The following is a 26,321-nucleotide window of genomic DNA, read 5'->3' on the forward strand; positions in this document are numbered from 1 at the left end:
TAACTTGTCTTGTGTTGACTGCAGGCTCATAAAGCTGTTGCGGTTCAAAACTGTCTAAAAGTGTAAAATTAACTCTGCTAGCTGTGGGCATATTTTAATACATTAAATTGCTGTCGTGGTTTTTGTTCTGCTCTCTCAGACTCACACTGTCAAATAATATAAAACATTGGAGTAGAAAGGATCATTATTGCTTAATTTTGTTTGCCTAGATGGAGAGGGTTTGTGTTGGGCCCTCATGACCTTTTTATATATTTTATGATATTGTTACGATGGGTTTAAGCTATTATCCTGCAGGGGCATTTTGTTCTGCTGTGACATTTTCTAAATGATCCTCCAAAAACCGATCAGAGAATGATGTTCCCTCTCCAAAGTTCTGTTATAAAGTGTGTGACACGGTGCATTTGTGTTGACAGTTTATCAGAGATCAGAACTATTTCTAGGTGTTCTCCATTGACAAAGCGTCTTCATTAGTCAAAAAGCGTGGGCGGGACTCTTGCTCTCTGCAGCGAGTCAAAGAGAAAGGCAATAAAGGGAGGCAGGAGCTGCACTTTGTCGACGAGCATCTCTGCCCTCCTGCTACATGGTAACCACTTCCCCTGGATCTGCGAACATACACAGCGACTTCTCTGGAAGAAAAAGGCAGAGTTCATCAATGTAACTCCGGTCTGTCCGAAACTGCGCCGTGTACCTGGATAAGTCCACCCCGAGGAGAAGAGACTGAAAGAGGACAGAAGAAAAAAACGGAGCGGAGTGTCGACGTAGAATTGTGAAGGAAAAAAGAGAAGAATATGATTTTCAAGCAGCACTTTGTCTTCATCCTTTACAGCCTCTGTGCAAGCGTGTTTAAAGGTGAGCGCTGGTGATGCTGCTGCTGCTGTGTGGACGGGCGTGGTGCGAGGTGGTGGCTGCATGCGTTAAGTGTAAACATCATATGTGATCATGTCACACGTGAGTCCAAGTGTTCCATAGAAAGAGTGTTGCCCTAAAATGTTGTGCTTTTGGCCGGGGGACAGATGTCAGAGCCGGCTGTACTGGAATGCCTGGAAGTTGAATTGTGCGGCGCAATGGGCAGCAGAATGCGGCTGCAAGTTTTTGTGTCGGAGACAACTTGAATGATGCCCTTTCTTTGGAATGAAGTGGCAGATAAAACACCAGGCTGCAGATGAGTTCTCCTGTTTGCATGGTCATCCAGTTATGTCCCCTGTAGCGGACACATGGGTGCACGAGAGGTTACAGCAGCTGGTGGCGTGCGTCTTTTTTATTATGTGACCGGTCCGGTATCATTGGGTGGATCATTTTAAAGTCATAATGTCTGCTCTATTTTGCCTGTTTAAGTCATTTCACAAATGACTTTCAATCAGTGTGATACTCAATATTCGATGGCATCATTTGAGTTGAGCTTTTGTCTCGAGCAGTGTGTGCGCACTGTGTTTATAAGTGTTGACATGATCTGTGTGCGGACGCATTTTCCAGGACTGTCGGTATGCAAGCCATGCAAGCCATGCAGTTGCTCATTCAAAGTTGGGCTGCTGCGATCAGACGCAGGTAGGGTTGCGTACAGTATGTGAAGCCTCTCTGCAGCCAGGCATCAGTCCCTTCCTCATGACAACTCCCTCAACTCCACACAGACCGTCCCGCTCTTGGACATGCTTGCGCAGCCACCGCCCTGTAGGCAACCAGTGCGCAGATACATTAAGCCTATATAGCAGGGAGATTCCTGGCAGGAACTACCAAATCAAAGCAGAAACAAAACATCTCTGCTGACTCCAATTTCCCAAGATTTGTGCCAGGTGTCATCATGGGAAAAAACGTTTTCTCATTGCTGAATCAGTAAACTGTAGAAAGGAGACAATAGTATTGAGAGTGACCTATGACCGGAGTGTTAAAGATAATTATATTGATTGAGAATTAATCTAAAGTGCTTCTGTTGAGGACATGGCTTTCAAAACCTTATAAAACCAGTAAGAAGCATACAGGCAGAGTCTCTATGGCTGCTCAAGTTATTCCCATATTCCATCCATAAAATCAGAAATCAACTCTCAAAATAATCCTTTCGTATCAGATTTTCAACCACTTGTTTTTTAATCCGAGTCCGACCATTACTTAATGAAGGAAACTCCAAGTTTAGTTTAACTCAAATAGCAGCTTAATACGATTTAACCATGGGATGTTTTTTGAAATCCTATACTTTTCCCCTTTTATGGATGTTGATTTTGGCTATCTTGCCAACTATCCCTTTGGTTTCTTTCAACCCGACACATTCATTTAATCTCAATGAGCAGTATATCCATCTGCGACCTGATGACACATCCATGTTGCGCCATGCCCTCTCAACACGTGCCCCTCTGTGGAGTGGATTGTGGTCAGGGTTAAATGATCAAGCATGTGTAATAGGCTATTAACTATAAACTGTGACGACGTTGCACAACAGCTAATCTTTTTGGGGGTTTATATGAAAAGCCCAACATATCTTTTTTTAGAAGATTTCTTACTACCTATAGTCGTTATAAATGAACTTACAAATACATGTTACTTGCATTAAAGATGTTTTGGATGCTTTATTCAAGGAACCTCCATTATCTGGGAAAATGATAATTGGACGTGAAAATTAATATCACATTATAAGGATACAAGCGGCCGAGATGGGTTTCCTCCGCCGGGTGGCTGGTGTCTCCCTTAGGGATAAGGTGAGAAGTTCGGTCATCAGGGAGGGACTCGGAGTTGAGCCGCTCCTCCTTCGCGTCGAAAGGAGCCAGTTGAGGTGGTTCAGGCACCTAGTTAGGATGCCACCTGGGCTCCTCCCTAGGGAGGTGTTCCAGGCACGTCCAGCTGGGAAGAGACCAAGGGGTAGACCTAGGACCAGGTGGAGGGATTATATCTCTTCGCTGGCCTGGGAGCGCCTTGGGATCCCCCAGTCAGAGCTGGTTGATGTGGCCAGGGAAAAGAAAGTTTGGGGCTCTCTGCTGGAACTGCTACCCCCGCGACCCGACCACGGATAAGCGGGAGAAGATGGATGGATGGATGGATGGATGGACATTATAAGGAAATATATTAATACAACAGTAAATATAAGTGATATTAAAAGGATGGGAAGGTAATTTGACTGCATAACACGTTTGTTGTTTTGCAGCAGCCCATGAGCCCATCGAAATGTTGCTTCTTTCCTATAGCATTACCACACAAATATAACAAATAAATGGACTTCATTAAGTATATGTTTCCAACTGGGTCTGCCCAGATGCTCCATCGCAGTTTTATCTTGACTGAAGAATAAGTTTCCACAATAATGAATGAAATATATAACAAAATGTTATATTTAAATGTCAGATGCAAACCTTGACTTTGGAATGAGAGCAGAAACTTGGAGTCTCCCATCTGTGCAGACTGAAGGTGGCTTGCTCGTAAAATGGACAGCATAGTTTATCGCTGTGCTCAACTAATCCCTTCACCCTCTTTATGCCTTTTAGTGAACATTATAAAATGCTGCATTTAATTCCTCTTTCAACATTTGGTTGTATCAGATGGCTGTGCCAAAATGGTGCACTCCTGCTATAAATACTGTAACTTGGACAGCAATAGTTTCAAGTCTGCAATGACTACATGTTTGCTATAATACTATTAGCATTGTTAGCTAACACAACAGCGTGGAATATAAATGGACAGTAGAAAGCTTCATTTCGCAACATATTGACATTCAGGACATCCTGCCAGAGACATGAGGCACAGTGACTTTTACCATTTATTCCGAAAGCTGTACAAAGATGGTCTCCATTTCAAGGGCAAATTTAAATATTGATGCTATGTGGCTTACTTTTTGACACATTAGGATCACCAGTACCCCTAAATAATGTGTAGCAAGCAGCACACCTCCAACAAGCGTGCACAATCCTTCAAATGTGCTATAAAATGGTCAGAATGCATTACAATCAGGGGCTGCTGCAAAAACACAGAGGTAGAGAATGATTACACATTATCTGCCAGATTACATTTTTTACACAAAGGTCAGTAATTTGAGAGAAGCAAGGATTTGAGGCCAAATATAATTTTTTTGCAGGGTTAACACCTCCATTTAATAAACTACGGATGCATCTAGATCTATTTGAGATATTGTGTTCACCAACAGACATACAAAGCACCTAATGGGCCTGAAAACATAACCTTCCCGGCGAAGGTAATAAGGTCCATGCGTCTTCGGTGTGATCACAGCCTAATAGACGGTTAAATTGCAGTGTGCAGCATCCCACACTGCAGTGATACTGTAGACAAGACCTCAGCCTCAGCAGCTCTGTTCATGCTCCATAATTCTGAGCGTCATTTCCTGCAGGCTCATCCTTCTTAAAACAACTACACTATTAGTATTTTGCCTAAAAGCATTGCTGGACTCTTATCTATAGTTGCAGCCTATGGAGCGCTTCATTGCCTACATGTTTAATATGCTGTAGTGACAGAATAGATGTTTTGTTATGTAGAGTTACTGTAAATCTATATTGTCTCCTCTCTGAATTGTAAATACCCTTAAACATGACATGGGCCCCATTTTGAACTCAAGCCCCTGTGTGAGGTGATGATGTTTACCTGCACCAGAGTCATCACAACATATTTCACCAAAGGCAGCTGATGCTGACACCCGACAGGCTGCCAGAGCCAGTTAACAGGTTAATTGGCAGCAGGCTAGTAATGCTAATTAGCCACGTGCAGGAGGCTACATTTGGTGTGTTTGCAGACCGGTGGGCTGGTTGCATCAGAAATGTAAATGGTATGATCTGTGTTTTTTTCTTTGTTGGCCACAGTGTCTATGGTTTGGTCTGACATTCATTCTACTCAAGTGTTTCATCACCTTCCCTCTTGCGGAGCCCAAAAAGCTCCCATAACGCCAAGGGAACTTTTCTTTTGTTTGAGCACGGAGCCTTTCATCATTTCTTATCTCGTCAGACTTTTTGGCAAGTACAACCTGCAGGTGACATTTGAGCATAAGTGTGTGTTTGACCATAACGTGTGGGGGCAGTTATGAGGGCAAAGCTGAGAAAAACGAAAGTGACTCTTTTTTGTTACTAATCTGGTATCAAAACCAAAGACATCAAAACTACAGACAAAGAGTCAAGGATGTTAAAGATAAATAATTCCCTCCTTCATAATATTCATGAAACATTCTTTCTTGATTAAGGAGGGATTTGAGGTAAGTCATAAAAAATGCAAAAGTGCCTTGTGAAATGTTTAATTTTCCTTCAAATATTGGCCCAAAAGCATACCCATTCGCTGTTATGGTTAGGACCCTTACTCTGTTTATTAGATTGAATTCCTGAAGGACATTTCTTCATGTGTATGCCACTGTCGAAGGGTTGGGAAAGCTGAAACATAAAATAGGCTATATGATTTCTGTCCAGGCAAGAAAGCATAAACGAGACACTTTGATTCTTGATTCATGAAAATATTGTAAATGAAACTGTTTAAATGTCATAATAGAAATGTGATCAAACAACTGCAATTCATATATATATATATATATATATATATTTTAACAGAAAGTCAATGTCGCAAACACTGATGTGCTGGAATCCTGAAAGGTCTTTAAAAAATAAGTATGCACTATACACACATTCAGATTAATGCATATATATCACACCATACAATGTGTTGCATTATTTAAATGATTTCATTTGAATTCATCAGGATGTAAATCCCAACAGATTAGCAGAATAAGCTGAATGTATATGAATTCAAACACTTGTTCTGCTCTGTATGCATGGTTAGCGGATTGTGAATATTATGTGACCAAATCCAATCAGTTTTCACCAGCATAACAAAAGTTTATAATTGTCCGAAAGCCTTAAGCTTTTTAGAGTCTGGTCAGAAACCACAAAGCTTATTATGGTTTTCACTTTTAGCGTTTTATAACCCTCTGACAGTGGACAGACATGAAGAAGTGTTTTACCTGCGCAGTGGATTTGTCATGTTGAGTGTATTACAGGATGGCAGCTGGTGCCTCCCTGCTCAGTTATTTTATATAAAATTGGAGTTCGGTTTCAGTTTGAATCTGAGTCTATTGAACATTTCTTTAAATGAATACGTATTGCACCAAAGAAAAACCACAAATATCACATATTAGTGAACACAGGGAGCCTGTCAAATCTATGCATGGGTGCCTTTCCTGTGGGTTGGAATAATCAGGCTGCAGGAGCAAGCTGGCAGAGCTGAAGGCAAGGTATGGCAGAGGAAGTTGGTTCACACTTCACAGTCAAGGATACCCACTCCTCTCTGCTGAGGGTTAGCTTATCCCTGCAGAGCTTCTCCCAGCTGCCACGCGCAGGCCTGGGTGCTGTGCTGTACACCACTGCAAATAAATAATCCAGTAAAGGGGACAAATATGCTCCAAAAGAGCCACTGCTGCCCAGCGTGCTTCTGTTGACAGATATACATCTGTAGGGATAAGCCTCAAGCCAGAGGCAAATGTGCTCAGACAAGTGGGGAGCGGGCCTATAGATTAGCTTCACGCTGCCCCAACTACTCGGTGTGCTGTCAGTCTCCCTTCGCCATGCTCTTTGTCATAGCTCTCTTACACACCATGCCCCCTCGGAGTGGGTATCAGCTTAGCAATGATGCTGAAAGACTGTGAGGGCAATTACAATATCAAAGATTATTTCGACCCGTATGTGAGAAACAAAAGAGGAAGAGATTTTGCTACTTTCCCAGAAGCCTGTCTAAAGATACCCATGATAAGTTTAATGCCAGAATTGGTCGCGCTGAGAAGTGGAAGACACTGCTTTAAAGCAGTGCTTACATCAATCTGAGGCTCGGAGGCACCTGTGTTCACACATCTTAAAGGGGAAATCCACCATAAAACAGAATTGACATGTATTCCTCTGGTCTCGGACAGCTGAGTCAATATTTCTACATGAGCTGCCCAAAATGAAACACACAGAGCCGAGTTAGTTATTTGTCATCAAGTAGAAACAGAAGACACTTTTTTTCTTACAGCACAAGGAAAGCTTCTGTTCAGTACGTTTTGACCCAGTGTGACTGAGTTAATAGTTTGGGTGGGATTACATTATTTCATTTTGCAACCACATTGATCCAAATTACCCATGAATGGAGGCTGATTAACATAGTTGGAAATATGTAATGCTGCTAATTGTGAGACTGTTCATGATGAATATATTTTCATGTATTTCAGGACTTTCTATTCTTGTATTTTGTTTGTAGGCGTGCAAACTGGTGGGGATCAAAAGGAAAAGAGAATAAAGATAATAAATCATGACTATTGGTAGTTAATTTTCTTAAAGAATAACAAAAGATTATTTTATGATTTAAAAAAAATAACATTCTTGAAAAAGTATTATTACATTAATGACAACAACTTACTTCTGTTAATCCTGCAAGTGTACTGTATATGAATAATTGCAGCCATAATTCATTGTGCTTAGAACACAAAACACTGCAGTTGTGAGTAAAATAAATGGGAATTATATAGATACTTTTATAAATAGCACTTGAGTGAGCCAGAGTTACTCACTGTATTGAACACCATTATGTATCTTTTTGTGTCAGTATTTGTTTGAAAATGTCAAGGGTTTACCATTTACTCTGTGTCAATCACCTAACTTCCTAACATGTTGATGCACATGTAATACGTAGCCCATCACTTAAGGGTTAAAGGTCATTTAAATAAATCAATAGTCTTTAAATATGCAGTAGAATTGATTCTACTTAGGATGTACTGTTAAGAAATGTAAAACAATCTAAACATGGACGTACAAAATAATATGCAATGAATGAACTAAAAGACATTTCTAATTGAAGTTTGGATGACTGAGATTCAGCTGTGCTGTCGGAAAGGTGGTGGGCGTTTGTACCGTGAGAGGTTTATGCATTGTTCCCTACATTTTGGTATTGTGCCCGAAATGAAGCCTATGCCTCATTTTATGCCCGTTTGCAGAGTTGCCCTTTACCAATCTCTCTTGGCCCTCATCTCTGTTGAAGTGGGCTCTGTGCCCGATTATGGATGAGCCTCTGAATCTCTTTTAGCCTGTGTGATGGTCTCCATTTTCTCCTCTTGCTGCAGCCTCTATGAACAAAGTTAATATTCTTTGTTCAGAAATGACAGCCATACACCATTCCCTGACCCAGCGGGCATGTCATCTGTTTGAGTCGTTCTTTCTGAGTGGATGTGTCATCTAGAAGTTATGCCACCTTTTTGTTTTCTGTGTTGTTTCTGGGGAAGTGGAAGGCATCTTCACAGAAGTAGTCCTCATTTTGCTTAGAGCAAAACACAAGTTTGCTATGCAGGCCAGTGATAGAGAGTGTTGAGATTGTAATGTTAAACATGAAATATTGGAGGCAATAGTATGCGTTTACCGTTATCGATGTCATTTTCTACTTCTGCTGCAAGTGTTTGGGAGGTTTCCAAGAAGAATGATCGAATATTGAGGCACGGAAACCAACACCTGGCAGCCTGACCAGGAGTGACTGTGTTGTTTTGAATTATGTCAGGGTCTTTTGCCATTGCACCAACCAATATTAAGTATAACCCATTAAGCCTTTGTTTAGTGTTGTTTTTACATTACATTCAGATATGGTATCGACATGCGCTTTCAGTACACACAACCTTTCCTTTCTGTGGTTTTGTCTGTCTGAAGCTTCAGTATTAAGGAACATAATTCATTACATTACATTACATAATTCCTCAGTGAAAAGGGAGCTGTGGTCAAGCTTTGGAAAATAACACTTGTATACAAAAGTATTCATAGTTGATACATATTAATGTGGCAAATAATGGTGTTTTAAAATGTTATGAATGTGTTTATGTTTTGTATGCACTTGCTCTCCACCAGTTTAAATGCAATCAGTCTCACTCAGGCCATATATTTTGCATCTCTGGGTTGCTGTGCTCATAAAGGCCCTTCAGTCAGGCTGGACCTCTGAGCTCTAGATAAAGGAGACTCTGTTCATCTTTGGAAATGTGATAGCTTGCTCGAAAAAGTCATGCATTTTCATGGACTTGTAAGAAGCAATTCATGGCAATGTAGTTATTTATTTCTGGGTGTTTGGCATTTATGGCTATGTGATTTGATACATATTTTTGCACAAAATGAAAGACCCTAAAAAGAAAACTATAGAACACATTTGACTTGTGAGAAGAGAAGAGATATGTATATCAATATATATTTTGAAGATACGTCATATTTCTAACTTGCTGAATCCATCTGAGGGTCATTTGGAGCTGTAGTCTATCCCAGAACACACATTATAGAATGAAGGCAGGTGCACCTGTCACAGAGCCTCATCATCCACAGACTCACAATGGCATTCATGTTGTAAGGCAATTCAATGTCTACGGTCCTCAGACTGTAATTTAAGTCCCTTAAATGTTAGGAAACCTGCATTAGCTTAGAAAAAAGGATGCATATCAGACACCATAAAACAGGAAGCTAATTTAAAGTGACCTTAACTCTGGCAGAATGTCAGAGTATTTCGTGACATTTGACCAAGCAATTAGATTTGACAATGGTGTCGAGCAAACTTTCTTGTAGTTGTTAGTAGACTAATGCCTACTACATGCGCTGTCTGGAGGCAATAGAAAACACAACTGATTATCTGCATTATTAAAACAGTTCCTGAATGTTTTTGTTGTTGTTGGCACAAAAAATAAAACCTTGTTTTGAGCATCATGTTGCATGGCTACTTTCCACATACTTTGTATCAGAATATGGATGAACTAAATAAAACACCTATATTATGCTGGATACACCGGTATATCATGTATTTAAATGTACACAAATTTGCAAAAGTAAATGCATTTTCTCATAAGTGAAGATATAGAGCTTTTGCTTCAATGTAACAACTGGAAAATTATCTGGTTTGCCATAGCCGTCCAGAAAAGAGGTAACTTTGGAATAAAGACACAAAAAGCACAAACTTAAGCTCATGCGTGTTTATACAATTGTATTGACTTCCTCTTTAAAGGCTTCCCACGGGTCTCTAAAGCTGGAGTGTAGATACTGAATGCAGGCATATTTGCAAGTGAAGGTGGGGGATAAAAGCATTGAAACTCATGTCCTCATAAAGAGGGATCAGCAGTCTGAACGGGAGCTGCATACCGATGCAAGAGATGCCAGTGCTCAGAGCCAGAGAGCATGCTTTGCTCGACAGAGAAAAAAAAGGCCTTAAAGCCGCTAAGCTGAGAGCAAGTAGGGGAAAGGAAGAGAAGGTGTGAAGCAGGGACGCACACAAACCGTAAGAAGCAGAGGATGTGGGTCTAATGTGAGATATATCTGCCATTTCCTTCACCTGCTATGATGGTAAACGTAATAGGGGTTAATGCAGCTTTAAAATAAAGGTTAAACCATAACATGTATGATAATAGCACACCGTCTTCTTCACACAGATTTACCTTTTAATTGAAGACATAAATCCAAGTCGCAGTGAGTTCCCTGTGAGAGGATTAATTAGTAAAGATGACCTCCTCTTCAAAGAGACTAAGTGCATTAGGGGTGTTTTTTATGGGAAGGGCTTCACCACCTGCTGACTGCTGCATTAGCGTGACATTCTGAAGGTGTGTTCACACACGGTTTGGATGTGCCGGGCTGTATATTCCAACCTAACAGCATTATTGTTTCAGTTGTGTTTATTATTCTAGGCAAGAACTGTGCCTCTCAACTGCAGGTGTGCAAGTTAAGTAACCACTCTGATAATTAAGGTGCAGTCATAGTACAGCATGATGCCTTGCATGATTTTTGTGAAGCAGGAACACGTTTTTATCTTCAAAAAGGAGTCGGAAAGGATTTTACATCCATTATCTTCATTTGATAGGACTTTTCTTAAAGGGTACAATGAAAACATATGTATCTTTATTTCAGTAAGCACTACAAAAGGCTAGTGACGTAAACATATGTGTAGGAAAGATAAGTCAGATAGCAGACTTTCCAAATAAGAAAGATTATCTTTCATTTTCCCAGAATTCATCGCAGCATACCTGACTGTATATGCGTGCGTGGTTGTTTTGTCAATTGCAGCCTCATGTTCAACAGTATTTAGGGAACATTTGGTCTAACACCCTGGAGACTATAATGATACATTGAATTTACTATGTACACTGAAATAAAGAATAATGGTTACAGATGGGTTAAATTAATAAGGCCCACTTTAGTTAAAGTGTTACTGTATGCAGTTAATTCAATTAATTGCATATTCTCTGACAGTTTGCATTATGCTAACTTAACCTGCTGATTTCCAAACACAATTGTGTCCGTTAAGTAGGCTCCATGAATTGAAAACATTTTGTATAATTAAGGAGGCAATTAGCATCTTGGTTTGGATGTTCAAACTGCAGGGTCAGCGTTTTAAGTAAAACAACTCCAAGGGTTGCTACTTTCTCTTGAAAATATAAAAAAATGCTTCTTCTTTTTTTAGAACATTTGACTTAAAATGACCAAAGATACCCAAAGCCTTCATGGAGAGTATACGAAGAAAATTCATTGTCACAGTCAGACCTGCTAACACAAAGGCTATTCTTAATTGATCACTGCCCCGGATAAACATCTGGCACTTTCAAATGTCTCAAGATGCCTGGAACACATACACCACTGGATGAGCAACAACTCCCTCCAACTGAATAGCAGCAAATCAGAGGCCATTCTGATTGGAACACCACATCAAACACAAAAAACTGATATCCCATTGATCAGTATCAATGGCCACTCCATTCCCCTCTCCCCACTTGTAACGAGCCTAGTTGTGAAACTGGACTCATCCCTCTCATTCCAAGCACACATAAAGACGGTCTGCCAAGCCTCATACTACCACCTGAGAAACATCTCCAAAATTCGACACTCCCTCACCAAACCGGATGCAGAAAAACTGGTCCATGCCTTCATCACCTCCCGCATTGACTACTGCAATTATCTGCTTGCAGGCATTCCAGCAAAAACCACTCTACAATATGTACAAAACTGTGCCGCCCGGATACTCACAAAAACACGCAAATCAGAGCACATCACCCCCATCCTTCACTCACTCCACTGGCTCCCTGTAACACACCCGATCAACTACAACTTCAACACCATCAACCACACTGGCCCCACCTACCTACCGAAACTGCTAACCAGAAAACATTCCCATACCTCACGCACACTCAGGTCAGACAGCTCCAATCTCCTGGCTGTTCCACGGACAAAACTGGTCACCATGGGAAACCGTGCTTTCTCCTCCCTAGGTCCACGTCTGTGGAATCAGCTTCCAGAGAACATAAGGACCTCGGCATCACTCTCAGTTTTTAGGAAATGCCTCAAGACCCACCTGTTCCGCACAGCATTTTACTGACCGTCCTTTATTTTATTATTATTTTTAAACCTTTTATGCTCTTAACCTTTTATTTGTATTTTTATATTACCATATTTTTTTCAATATGCTCCTTTAGATATATTTTTATTTTATTTGTTTTATTATTTTCTCCTTATAGCTTTGTGAAGCACCTTGAGATGACGTTGTCTTTAAAGTGTGCTATATAAATCAAATGTATTATTATTTATTATTATTAATAGTGCTGGTTTCAGGACTAGTTTAAACAATAAGACCACTGAGAAGAGAAGACAGTAGTTTCACTCTCAGTATGAACTTTAAGCCCAATCCTGCCTTCACCATAGTCAGCTATATGTCTGCTATCAGTTAGAAAATGCCACAGGAAGAGATGTGCTATTTTGGATGGTGCTTCTGAAATAGCAGGATATAGAGGTAGGATGGACCCTACAAAAGGTCTTATAATGACCAGGCTGGATAGACACTGCATTTTGTGGGCTCAGGGATGATTACACATTTAGTATCCTCCAGTACTCCAGGAATGTGAGGATATTCGGTGTGGACCAGGTGACCTTAACAACTGGAGCTGTAGCATCCCCCAGATAATGACCACTCTAAACCCCAGGAGCAGGCCTCATCACCCCATAAATACAGGGACCGTATGGACTCACCGTGGAAAGCTGCCGACAGTCACTTTTCAAATGGACACACACTTGTCGGAAGCCTTTGTGCTGTGAAAAAAGACTGTTGGTGAGACTGATTTGTGGAGGCTGTGGTTTAGTTACAATGGCCAAACGGCAGATGTCTCTGAAAGTGTAATGCAATTTTTCAGTGTGTTCTCATCCTGAAGTAAACAATACAGTCAGATACACTGACTACAGCTTTTGTTGTTGTGGAGTATTAAAGTGCTTTGAGGGCACATTCAGGGAAATTGTGTAACGGATAAAGTCTTATTTCTATTTTCCAACAAGGTTAACCAATCTGAGTTTGGACACATCTTTCACAAAACCAGGGTTGCCAACTTTGGGTATCTGCCTGGAGTGAGATTTTGATATCATGGGTTTAATTACACATATGCGCACTAAATGACTGCTATCGTGTCAGTAGCGGGACCTTAGCATATATATAGGATACATATACAATATATACAAATACACAATATTGGACACAAACTATAAAGGGCATAAAGTTTCATTCACTAATGAATGTCAAACACATGTTTGTGTTAGAACGGGGTACAAAAATACTGGACTCAAATGCGACGGCTCAGATTTTAATGAAAAAATAAAACAAAGTTTTAACAAAAAATCACTCAAGCGAGGACAAAACAAAACTTCTCGCTTTCAAACAAACAAAACTCTTCTCTCTGGTTTTAACGCTGGGTCTCTGGACATGGAAGCACACTGAAACAAGACGAACTGGCACAAGACAAAGGGAGACAAGGACTATTTATACATGAGGGAATAGGGACCAGGTGGAAACAATCAGGGGCGGGGCAGACGCTGACGATGACGGAAAATCACCCAAAGTGAGGAATTAACAGGACCTGAAAGGAAAGAGGTAAGTACAAAATAAAACAGGAAATGGGAAAACGAGACATGACATGAAATAGACAGACAAGACATGAAGTAACAAGAAAACCTGACTCTACATAGAAACCTGACTAGACTTGGAATTACATACCTGACTAAACATGAAGTGACAGACATAAAACAAACACGACTAACACAATTGACGAGACACCACAGTAGAGACGGGCACCAGAGGACTCTCTCTTACAGGCTTGACCTTCCCCACATGAAACGTCAGATGGACCTTGAGCGACCTGGGTAGACGTAAGCGCACAGACACTGGGTTAATCACCTTAGACACCTGGAAAGGACCCACAAACCTTGGGGCTAGCTTTCTGGACATGACATGAAGGGGTAAGTCTTTGGTAGCCAGCCAAACGCTTTGTCCAGGCCTATAGGATGGAGCAGGTCTGCGATGCTGATCCACCACCTTCTTCATCTGGCTGGCACTGCGCAGGAGAGCACGACGAGCACCTGCCCAGATCCGGCGGCACCGACGGACCATGGCGTGTGCCGACGGGACCGTGACCTCACCTTCATTGGCAGGGAACAAGGGTGGCTGATAACCATAAACACACTGGAAAGGAGTAAGTCTAGTAGCTGCGGTGGGCAGTGTGTTGTGAGCATACTCGACCCACACCAGGTGCTTGCTCCACGATGCCTGGTTCTGGGAAACGAGACACCGCAAACAGGTCTCCAGCTCCTGGTTGATCCGCTCTGATTGGCCATTGGACTACGGGTGGTAACCCGAAGACAAGCTGACGGTGGCACCCAGGAGATGGCAGAACTCCTTCCAAAAACCTGAGATGAACTGGGGGCCTCGGTCCGATACGATGTCCCTGGGAAAACCATGAATGCGGAAAACTTCACGTAACATGACCTCTGCCATTTCTTTGGCAGAGGGGAGCTTGGGTAATGCAATGAAATGTGCCATCTTACTGAATCTGTCTGTTTCTCTCGGAAACGGGTAATCCAGTGACGAAGTCCATGGAGAGGTGTGACCATGGACGATGTGGAACAGGAAGAGGCTGCAGCAGACCCATCTGAGCTTGTTTGGAGGTCTTGTTTCTGGCACAAACGGTGCAGGCTGCCACATACTCTGCCACCTGTTTCTCCATAGCCGCCCACCAGAAACGTTGCTTTATCATAAAGATTGTGCGTTTAACCCCCGGATGACAGGTGAGCAAAGACATGTGAGCCCAGTGAATTACCTGTGAGCAAACTGAAACAGGTACACACAACCTATTTTGCGGGCAACCACTAGGAGCCGGGCTCTCACCATGTGCTTGCTTCACCACAGATTCTATTTGCCATGAAACTGCCCCAACCACACAATGAAGTGGAAGGATGCTTTCAGGTTTTTTGGCAGCAGGTTCAGGCTCGTACATGCGTGACAAAGCATCTGGTTTCACATTTTGAGAGCCTGGTCTGTATGACAAGGTGAAGTTAAAGCGACTAAAAAACAATGACCATCTAGCCTGGCGTGGGTTTAGTCTTTTGGATTTTCTAATGAATTCCAGGTTCTTGTGATCAGTCCATACTAGAAATGGTTGTTCCGCCCCCTCTAACCAATGACGCCAGTCTTCTAAGGCTATCTTTACTGCCAAAAGTTCCTTGTTCCCCACATCGTAATTCCTCTCTGCGTCTGTCAACTTCTGTGACAAGAAAGCACAAGGATGGAGCTTGTTGTCCTGAGCAGACCTTTGGGAGAGCACCGCTCCGACGCCTTTGTTCGAGGCATCCACCTCCACAATGAATTGTCTCTGCGGGTCAGGCACTGTGAGGATTGGAGCGGTTGTGAACAACGTCTTAAGTCTTTGAAAGGCTTTCTCCGCCTCAGTGTTCCACTTAAAAACAACATGAGAAGAGGTTAGTGCATGTAATGGCGCCGCAATGGTGCTAAAGTTTCTTATGAACCTTCTGTAGAAATTGGCAAAGCCTAAGAATTGTTGGAACTGTTTCCTGTTTGTGGGAGTTGGCCAATTTTCCACAGCACTAACCTTTACTGGATCCATCTGAACATGGTTAGCGGGGACAATATAACCCAGGAAGGAGACCGTCTTGACATGAAACTCACATTTCTCAGCTTTGCAGTACAGTTGATTCTCCAACAGTTTCTGGAGTACTTGGCGGACATGTTGAATGTGAGTTTCCTCATCCGGTGAGAAAATTAAGATGTCGTCAAGGTAGACGAAGACAAACTTGTTGAGTCATTGATCATACCCTGAAAAACACCTGGAGCATTGCATAAACCAAAAGGCATAACAAGATATTCATAGTGGCCACTCGGAGTGTTGAACCCTGTTTTCCACTCATCCCCCTCCCGAATTCTGACAAGATGATAGGCGTTTCTGAGGTCCAGTTTGGTGAATACTTGGGCATCGTGCAACAGTTCAAACGCTGTAGACATTAGTGGAAGGGGGTATTTATTCTTGACAGTTATTCCATTGAGTGGACTATAGTCTATGCATGGACGGAGGGAACCATCTTTCTTGCCCACAAATAAAAAGCCTGCAGCCGCAGGTGATGACGACGGTCTAATGAGTCCAGACTTAAGGGAAGAGTCAATATACGTCTTCATGGCCCCTCTTTCTGGTGCAGAGATGGAGTAAAGCCGACCTCTAGGGATCGGAGCTCCAGGCAAAAGGTCAATAAGGCAGTCATAAGGTCGATGAGGTGGTAGCGAAGTAGCCTTAGTCTTGTCAAAAAGCTCTTTTAAGTCCACATAACATGCAAGCACTCTGGACAGGTCAGCATACTCTGACTTGATGTCAGTGGTAACTCTATTGGGGATGTCTGTCTGATTAACAGACTGTCTGGAGTTCCCAGGGGAGGCTAAGCAGGTTACTTTACAATCAGAGCCCCAGTTCTTAATGTTTCCCGACCGCCAGTCAATATTCGGATTGTGCCTGAGGAGCCATGGAAGTCCCAAAACTATAGGGTGAAGTGCAGAGTCAAATAGGTGGAATCTTAATGTTTCTGTGTGAATGTCATCTATGGTTACTTGAACGGGTTCAGTTATATGGGTTACTCTGAATAACAGCTTGCCATCTAAGGCACTGGCATCTACAGGAGAAGTCAAAGGAACAGTAGTAATGCCCAGTCTTTTAACAAGACACCAGTCCATCAGACTTGGGTCCGCCCCTGAATCCACTAGTACCCCCTGAGTCATGGTGTGGTCACGTAACTGTAATTTTACCTTGGTCAATGAACGTGGAGGAAAGTCAGCTGCAGAAAATCGGCTCACCAGCGCCCTCCGTCGCGCCGATGAGCCTGTCCTTTTAACGGGCAGGAAGATGCAGCATGGCCATGTTGTCCACAGTAGAAGCAGCATCCTTCACGGAAACGGCGCTGTCGCTCCTCTGCCGTGATCCTGGCTCCGCCCAGCTGCATTGGTTCCTCGGATGATGTTGTCAGAGGTGTATTGTTTATCCATGGGCGTTGTGGGGCAGATGGGCGCACGCTGGTCCTTAACCTTTCACTGTTCCTTTCATTAAGTCTAATATCAATGCGGGTAGACATTGCAATGATAGAGTTAAGTTATGTTTGTAGCTCCAGGGGTGCTAATTGATCCTTAATAGAATCCTTTAATCCATTCGGTGGGGGCTTAGAGGCGGGCACCAGAGGACTCTCTCTTACAGGCTTGACCTTCCCCACATGAAACGTCGGATGGACCTTGAGCGACCTGGGTAGACGTAAGCGCACAGACACTGGGTTAATCACCTTAGACACCTGGAAAGGACCCACAAACCTTGGGGCTAGCTTTCTGGATCTGACTAGACTTGGAATTACATACCAAGACTAAACATGAAGTGACAGACATAAAACAAACACGACTAACACAATTGACGAGACACCACAGTTTGTTTCCACTGTTTTATTGTGTGCATAGGCCTGTCGCGATAAGCAATTAATTGACTTATCGTATGATAAATAAAAATGAACTCGATCAATTTCCATTTACATGAGGATGTGACCAGCAGTTTGAAAGGATGTAGCCTACTTGAATTATTATTATATATTATCATTATTATATTATTATATATTATCATTATGTCAGTGGTCTAAAATTTTCATACAACGGTGCCGACAATATTATCGTTTATTGCAATAATTTCCGGTAAATGTATCCAACAAAATTAATTATCATGAGAGGCCACATCCGGCCTGCCAGTCATTCTCATCCGGCCCGCACGACGGGGGTGACTGCGGCATGGTTACTGCGTTCGCAGTAACCACTGTGTGCAGTACCAGAGTCCAACAGAGAGGCAGCAGCTGCGGGACAGTAGACTGCGTACTGCAAAACCTTCCCTGCCTTGAAGAAGAAGTGATCATTCGTTGTGAAGAGTCTGGTTTGTGCGCTCCGCACCACAGCAGTAGCCCTGCTGCGACAGAGTCCAACAGAGCTGCGGGACAGTAGCCTAGAAGCAGGGTTGGGTTGTAACGGAATACATGTAACGGCGTTACGTAATCAGAATACAAAAATCAAGTAGGCTAACTGTATTCAGCTGGCATTACATTTGAAAAACGAGTAATCTGATGACAGTTACTTTCGTAAACCTGAAGTGAATACATTTTGGAATACTTATTGGAATTATTGGTGGAAAAATTTCCTCACAAAATGTAATGTTCATTACCGGCAGAGCTGTGTGCACACTGCACGGTGCTGCAGCATGTCTGCGAATGGATCTGGCCCTTCCTACATCCAGGACATGGTTAAACTGTACACCCCAGCGCGTGCTCTACGCTCTGCATCAGCCAAACGACTCGCTGCACCCTCGCTGCGAGGGGGACCCAAGTTCCCATCAGCAAAAACACGTGGGTTTGCTATCCTGGCTCCAAAATGGTGGAATGAGCTCCCCATTGACATCAGGACGGCAGAAAGCTTACACACCTTCCGGCGCAGACTGAAAACTCATCTCTTTCGACTCCACCTCGAGCGATAGAATTACTAACAAAGAACTGCTAACAGAGCACTTATATACTAATAAAGGACTGGCTTATCTATAGCCAGTTGAGTAGCACTTGGAAATACTTGGCTCTATGAAACCTGATGTACTTATATGATTCTGTTTTCTTCAAGGTTGTGTCTTCCTGGTCGAATGTACTTATTGTAAGTCGCTTTGGATAAAAGCGTCAGCTAAATGCAATGTAATGTAATAATGTAATGTCTGTGAGCGAGAGAGAGATGCAGCGTGTCTGTGAGGCCCCGCCCCCGCACGCAGATGAGAGAGAGATCTCTTTTAAAATATATTGAAAGTTAGAAACGGAGATGGTTAGATAAAATGTGCAAGATAACGTTTATGTAGCATTTCTTTATTGTCGAAATGATGACATTTCATAACGGGATCAAATAAAAGTGAATGGCCTGCTGCTGCTGAATGCATGGGGCAAGTGACTGGAAAAAGTTTTAAAAGTTATAACATCGTTTCAGATAATAAATAATAATGATAATACATTCTATTTAGGGGCGCCTTTCAAAGCACCCAAGGACACCTTACAATTCATAACATATTCTAAGGAAAGGTTTTAAGACAGTACAAAGAATGCAGTCCGGGCGATGTTTTTTTATGTGTGGTGCAGATGAGAGGGAGCTGTCCAGAATGACACCAAGATGTTGTGTTTGAGTTCTTGATAAGCCATTAAAACAGTAAAATATGTGTCTCCTGTTCACCAAAACATACCCATCTGTTATGGAAATATTCTAAAAGTAATCTGAATACGTTAAAGTAGACCCGATTCCAACGTTTAAGACACGTATCTGTAACTGTATTCTGATTACTTTCAGAGCCATGTATTCAGTATTTAGTAACTGATTACAGAACACTCAATACCCCCCCCCCCCTATATAAAAATTGCTGGCCCGCGATAGTATCTATTGGATACATTTTGGCCCTTGGACAAATGTAGTTGGTGATCCCTGGCCTAGTAGAACAATAAGCAGCAGACTTTTACTTTTTTATCAGTTCTACTGGATCTTCGATCTACGTATGCGCAATACGGGTCGGGATTGACCAACCGGCTCCCACTGCTCTCTGTTAACGTTGTTAAGAGTGGTGGGGGCGGGGAGGGAGCGGATCGACAGCTTGAGCAGCTGTCAACTCATTGTAAATAGAGTCACGCCCATCTACTTCCGGTCCATGGGACCTTATTTCGGAAAAATTATGTATTGAAGTCAATGGAGAGAGAAAACTTATCTTTCGATCCCGTTTGAATTGTGCCATGAATTACACATATGTTTTTCAATCTTAAAAAATTATTTCCTTCCTTCCAAAAAAGTCACAGTTTGTCGTAAAACTGTTGAAATATAAGACGCAAAAAATACGCAACTAGAAAGACTACAAATCCCAGAGTCGCGTGTGACTTCGCGTAAGTGATGTCACAATTGTTTTCCTCCACTAAGAGATAGCTAAAATCAGCGCCATATAGATATAATCTATCTATATGGCGCTGGCTAAGATAAGATAACTTTAACAAGATGCCTGTGTGCTTAGTACCTGGTTGTTATATACCAGCAATGGGTCTTGCTCGTTCTTTCGCTTCCCGAAACTACTACGACTCAGGACTGTTTCCGGACTTTAATACAGCTACACCATTGTTTGGTTTCCATGGTAGGGCGTCCCTTTAGTAGCGTGCGCAACTGAAAGTCTGAGAGGGTGAGGCAGATAGTCACAGAAAACAGAACAAGAATCGACAACTCTACCCTCTGCTCACTCCTTTCCTGAAAAATACAGGTCCAGCCCACACATATGCTCCATCAAGGATGGTGCTAAAGGGCGCAAGGCAGTGCACTTACAACTACAATAAGCATGTGTAGATGTTAATCTAATACAGCCACTAAAATAAAGTGTATGGAGTGTTATCTATCCATAGATTCAGCCCTGATTCAACAATCACTATGTGTGAAGTAGCTTGATGTTGAAGTAGACTCTAATGGCGCATTTCCACTGCAGCGGGGTAGCCCTGTTTAAGTCCCTAATGGCGCGTTTCCACTGCAGCCCTCGCTCGGCCTCGCTCGGTTTGGTTAGGCCTTATTATGCCCGGCTCACTTTAATGCTGCGTTTCCATTACAGTTTAGGAACTGGGGCAGTAACTATAGTAACACAGTGTAGGCGGAGCCGTGACGTCATCTTCAATGAGCGCCCCAAAAAACAACACAGCCGTTAGCTCTTAGCACTCAGAGCTCACAGCTCTTCATATCTGTTCAGAAACTAGACAAAAGTTAAACAAGTACAAACCACAGACTGCCTGTGTCATGGTGAATACAGTCGCTGCTTTATTTATGTCTGTATAGGCCGTTGCTGTGAGTGTGGACGGTCGGAGCATATACAACGTTAGCTTAGCCAAGCTACATTTAGAAAACACGCATTTTAAAAGGGTTTTTCGCCTGCCGTCTGTCTGCAGACTTGTCAAAGCATTAATTCATGGTTTTTACTAACCGGTATCAGTATGTTGTTACTTCGGCATCATTTTGAAACGTGTATTACAATTAAATCACGGTCAAATATGTTCATCTTGTTGTAGTTGTAGCCCCCTTGCCAGCGATCCTCTCTCTAGTTTAGCATACTCAGCCCGACTCAGCCTGGTTGTTCCTGGCCCTAGAACCACGATTTAGTCGGGCCAGAAAAAAGGTGAAAAAGTAGCCCCGGGCCAAAACTAGGCCAAGTGGAAACGCAACCAAAAACGGGGCCCGCACGGCTCGGCACGCTTAAAGCGAGCTACCCGCTGCAGTGGAAACGCACCATAAGCGTCCTCGCTCAGGCCTCGGGCTGCCTCGCTGGCCGTCCGAGGCCGTGGCGCATTTCCATTACAGTTTAGGACCTGGGGTAGCAACGCAGTGTAGGCGAGGCGATTGGCTTTTTGGGCGGAGCGACGCTGGGTGAAACTGCAGTAGCGTCATCTTCAATGCGACACAACTCACAAAACACACACACCAATGGAGGATGTGGAAGCGATCATTTACTTGTTTCTGGTGAAATCCATGCTGTGCTCTGCATAACCTCTGCGAGAGTCATGGAGAGGACTATGATGATGGGTGGAATGCACCAGCAGCAGGAGAACCTGGGGTAGCAGTGGCTCAAGGTGCAGAGGAGGAGGGCACTGACATCAGAGAGGGTTTGATGCGCTACCTGAATACCTAAATATGCATTGTATTGTATTCATTGTATTGAACATAAATAAATCTTTTTTTTTCATATACATGTGTTTGTCAAATGTTTTAAACAAATGTACAATTGAATATTTAGTAAATATTTGAATTTCAAGCACCAGTAAGTACTGCCCCATAATAAGAACATTTGAGGAAATATCAGATCATGAAAAGAAAATCTTTCTAATAAATTAAGCGAATATCAAAGCCAACTATAAACATAAATACTAAAGTGTAAAACACAGCAAAACTATATTCATAAATGCAAGTGTAAAATAGTGTGGACAATTGTAAACATGGATGGAGGCTAAAGTATCCACAACATAAAATAATATATTAAAATATAACCTCAATCTTTCTTCTAGACATGTTAAAAGCTTGCTTGAATGGGTTATAGGTTTCTTTTGTTCTCTCGTCTTTGAAATATATAAGGAATGTGTTGTTTGAGTCTAGTAGAACGAGGGTATTACAATTGAGCAATTTCTACATGTATTGTGTATTTATCATGTATTCTTAATACTATTACAAAATAAACATGTAATAATGTTTTAGAGGAGGACCTCAAGCTAGCAAACTCAATCTCTTGCTTTAAATCTCTTAAAACTAAGGGGCTTTTTCCTAACTGATAGTGTTTGTTATTGCTTTATAAATTCATGTATGTTTATATCTTCTCTAAATCAAGATTATGTGAATCTGATTTTTTTCTGTTGGGTGCAATTCATTATCAACAAGAGATAAGATAAGTCAAATAAGTACTTTATTGATGGCAGTATAAAAATACAAAAAAAATGTTGTATCAAAAAGGCATGCCATTAAACAATACAAATAAAAAATGTAAAACTGTATTGCAGCCAGCATAAATATACATGACATTGTAAAAATAAATATAAAATGAACATTTTAAAGAAAATAAATAAACAAGGAAGTACAAATGTTGCATTAAAAAAATTAACTAGATAACAAATATATAATATGTACAATAACTATTAAGGTTATTTGAAGTATCACGGAGGAGACGGGCCACGTCGGCTGCACAGTCATGGTGCCGTTCCTGCTGGGCCCGATCCTTTCCTCCTCGTTTCCTCTTGCCTGGGTGACAATAAGATACTAATTAGCAATAAGGAAAAAACACAGGACAGGTACAGGTCACACAAGGATATAAGAATAACATGTATAAACAGAACAACAGTAAGGTGAACTAAAGAAAGTTCTGGCCCTAGATGTTTACAATGATTGTGAAAGTGAATTACATTATGTCCAGCCTGTTGATAATGAATATAAATATATGTATATGATAGGATGTCACACACAACTGTACTAGCTGCTTACTAGCTAAGACTTTACTTGTAACAGAGCATTTCCACACAGTGGTATAGCTTATTTTAATTACTGACGATGGATGATCCAAGGTTTAAAAAAACAAAACACAATTCCAGTCGTTTTGCCATTTCTATTTCTTACCTAGAACCACACGCTGCGGTGTCGTGATGGCACTCGGTGTTGGTGATTGAGTTGGTGTCGATTCTTCGGCTGGGGTCCGTTCTGGATTCGATGTGGACGGAACACTGCCATCAACCGTTGTTCGGGAATGTTCCTCCTCACGAGTCCCAATGTAATCATCTAGAACAGCAAAATGACTTAATTAATTAGTTAATTCCACAAACTACTGCAGCACAATACTAAATAGCAACAACAACTATAGAAAAGAAAAACTGAACGTAAACAATGGCACATATGGTGTTAGCAAACAATAGCGTACCGTGAGCGTGAGCGTACCTTGCAGGGACTCCAGTAAAGCCGTTGCAGAGTCCAGGCCTCCCTCCCTCCCAACGTTGGCCGGTCTATGGCCGTAAATCTTGTCCAACAAGTCGAACCACTTCTATTGTTTGCGACCCGCACCACTCGTGTTGTTGTTGTCCTTTATTATGTGACATTCACTCTTCATCTTTTTCAGTTTTTCCCTACACTGCAGGAAAGTCCTCGAAAATCCACGTTCGGACATCTGTGCAGAGACATCCTGGAACACTTTTACATTTCGCTCCCGCTGTATTTTATCATCCCCGATGAGATGAAGGAACGTCGTCACCTACGTCGACCACGGTGTGCTTTTCTTAAAAAACGTAGCCATTTTTGTAGCTCCTCCGTTTACAAAATGCTGTTTATAAAAATGCTGCAAGCTTGCTTCTAAATATATATGCGAAGCTAGGGATGAACTCGCGCACGATCTTGTGACGATTCTCTCTGACCAATCAGCAGTCGAGAGTGTTGACGTCACAGCCCTGGCCTGGTCTGATAGAACCACGATTTTATGGGGCCGGAAAAAGAGGGAAAAAGTACCCGCTAGCCGGTACTAGGCTATATGGAAAGGCCACCAAAAACTGGCCTGGCCGCTTGACGACGGTTAAGGACGCTTAAACGGGGCTACCCGCTGCAGTGGAAATGCGCCATAATTGCTTTTTGTGATTTACACCAACCAATTCTGCAATGCTGGTCTTGAAGCACCCGATATGATTCAACCAGGGATTACCAATCTACAATTTGAAGGTTGCCTCATATCTACAAGGTCCCTGAAGATGCCAAGTTCTTTATGATATGAGGTGAATTACAAGGTTTAACATTGATACAATTTGGTGTATTTTCTTTACTTGCATTAATATCAAGTTTCTACATTGTTTTCATGAAGGATATTATTACATGACTATCATTCCACCACAAATAATACATACAAAGTTAATACTAAACACAATCTTGACAATCATTAACATTCCTATAATTCACATTTTGGGATCAGTTTATTTAAGGAGTTAATAAAGGACAGAGATAGGACATACTTCACGTTTGCATGTGTGAGCGTCTACATTGGCATCTGTGTCATTTTGGCCGTGTGTGTTGCAGTTTGTGCATTGTTAGCAACCTGGATAACATCACAGCGACTGTAGTCAAGCTTACATTATTGATGTAACCTTGTGCTCGACTGAACACAATGCAAACTGGATGCAACAGTGCGACAAATACACTCTCTCTGACCTTGTTTACACCTTCATATATCTGGATTATAATATCTGATCACAGTTTTTTGCATAGCCTACCCCTGGATTAGTGTTATAGATTGTGCCTACACTTTGACTAGATTTCAATGGGATATCAAGGAAGCAGGGGCTTGATAAACATGGCGCGTCCCACTTTTCATGGCTTTGAAATATCTTAAGGGCAACAAGAAAATGGAAAACAATATATTTCATCACTGAGATTTATCAAATGAAAAAAAGCAATAATGTGAACAGTGCAAGTGTAACTGATGATAGTTGTAATTGTGTCTGACTTTAAGCCGTTTTTGGTGCTGTACTTTTCTCGTTTTTCAAACACAATCAGTGAAACACAATCAGGATATGTTAAGATATTATTTTTTGAAAACTGCACCAGGCTGATCCTGAATTACTTACACATTTGCCAATGGCAATACAGGAGCAATAATAGGAAATATGGGTTTTCATGATATTCTTAGCTCCACAAAGGCTTTATCAAATCCCAGATTGACAGGCTCCAGTGGGATTTGTACATGCAGTAGCAACACTGAGGCTCCGACCCACTGTCATTTCTTCATGAGACCAGGATTAACACAGAATATTGTATTAATCTGATACATATTGGAGAAACATACGCCTTTCCGAGGCTCATGGAAAGGAAGGTTTGAAATTCAAACACTACTACATAAACAGATGATAATATTTCCAATCTTAAAGCTGAATACAGTCTTTGCACAATCATTTTAAATAGTCATTTAATATCTAAAGGGAGAAAAAAGTTCCAATTTCTGATTGGCTGGGCGAATTGCAAACCACGCCCCGTAAAACTCTGAAAAGTTTAGCTGCTTTCACACCAAGTACTTTGCCGTATTTAGTGCCGGCACTTAGTCATCAATCAATCAATGTTTATTTATATAGCCCAATATCACAAAGGTTACATTTGTCTCAGTGGGCTTCACAGTTTGTACAGAATATCAGTATGACAATACGACACCCTCTGTCCTTAGACCCTCACATCGTACAAGGAAAAACTTCCGGAGAAAACCACAGACTGTATGAGAAAACCCACAGTTTAAAGGGAAAATGGGAGAAACCTCAGGGAGAGCAACAGAAGAGGGATCCCTCTCCCAGGACGGACAGACGTGCAATAGATGCCGTGTGTAAATTGAAAAGATAATACATTTACAACATAGGTAGTCCAAATGTTTGGAAATGCATGTGTATAATAAGAAGATGAATCCACGAGGATATCCATCCGGGACTCATGATCCAGTGGTTTGCAAT

At 41.8% G+C, this 26,321-nt stretch overlaps 1 protein-coding gene across 3 annotated transcripts in view; it reads left to right on the forward strand.

Annotated features, from left to right (window-relative positions):
* The first annotated feature begins 556 nt into the window (after positions 1 to 556).
* Positions 557 to 26,321, forward strand: part of LOC117457898 (cell adhesion molecule 2-like) — a 174,297-nt gene continuing 148,532 nt past the window's right edge. For all 3 annotated transcript variants that reach the window (XM_034098162.1, XM_034098164.1, XM_071205242.1), the window contains exon 1: positions 557 to 849. In XM_034098162.1, coding sequence (XP_033954053.1) covers positions 789 to 849 — 61 coding nt within the window. In that variant the 5' untranslated portion in view covers positions 557 to 788. The remainder of the gene's footprint in view (positions 850 to 26,321) is intronic.

Source organism: Pseudochaenichthys georgianus, chromosome 13 (genome assembly GCF_902827115.2).
Source record: "Pseudochaenichthys georgianus chromosome 13, fPseGeo1.2, whole genome shotgun sequence".
Lineage (NCBI taxonomy): Eukaryota > Metazoa > Chordata > Actinopteri > Perciformes > Channichthyidae > Pseudochaenichthys > Pseudochaenichthys georgianus.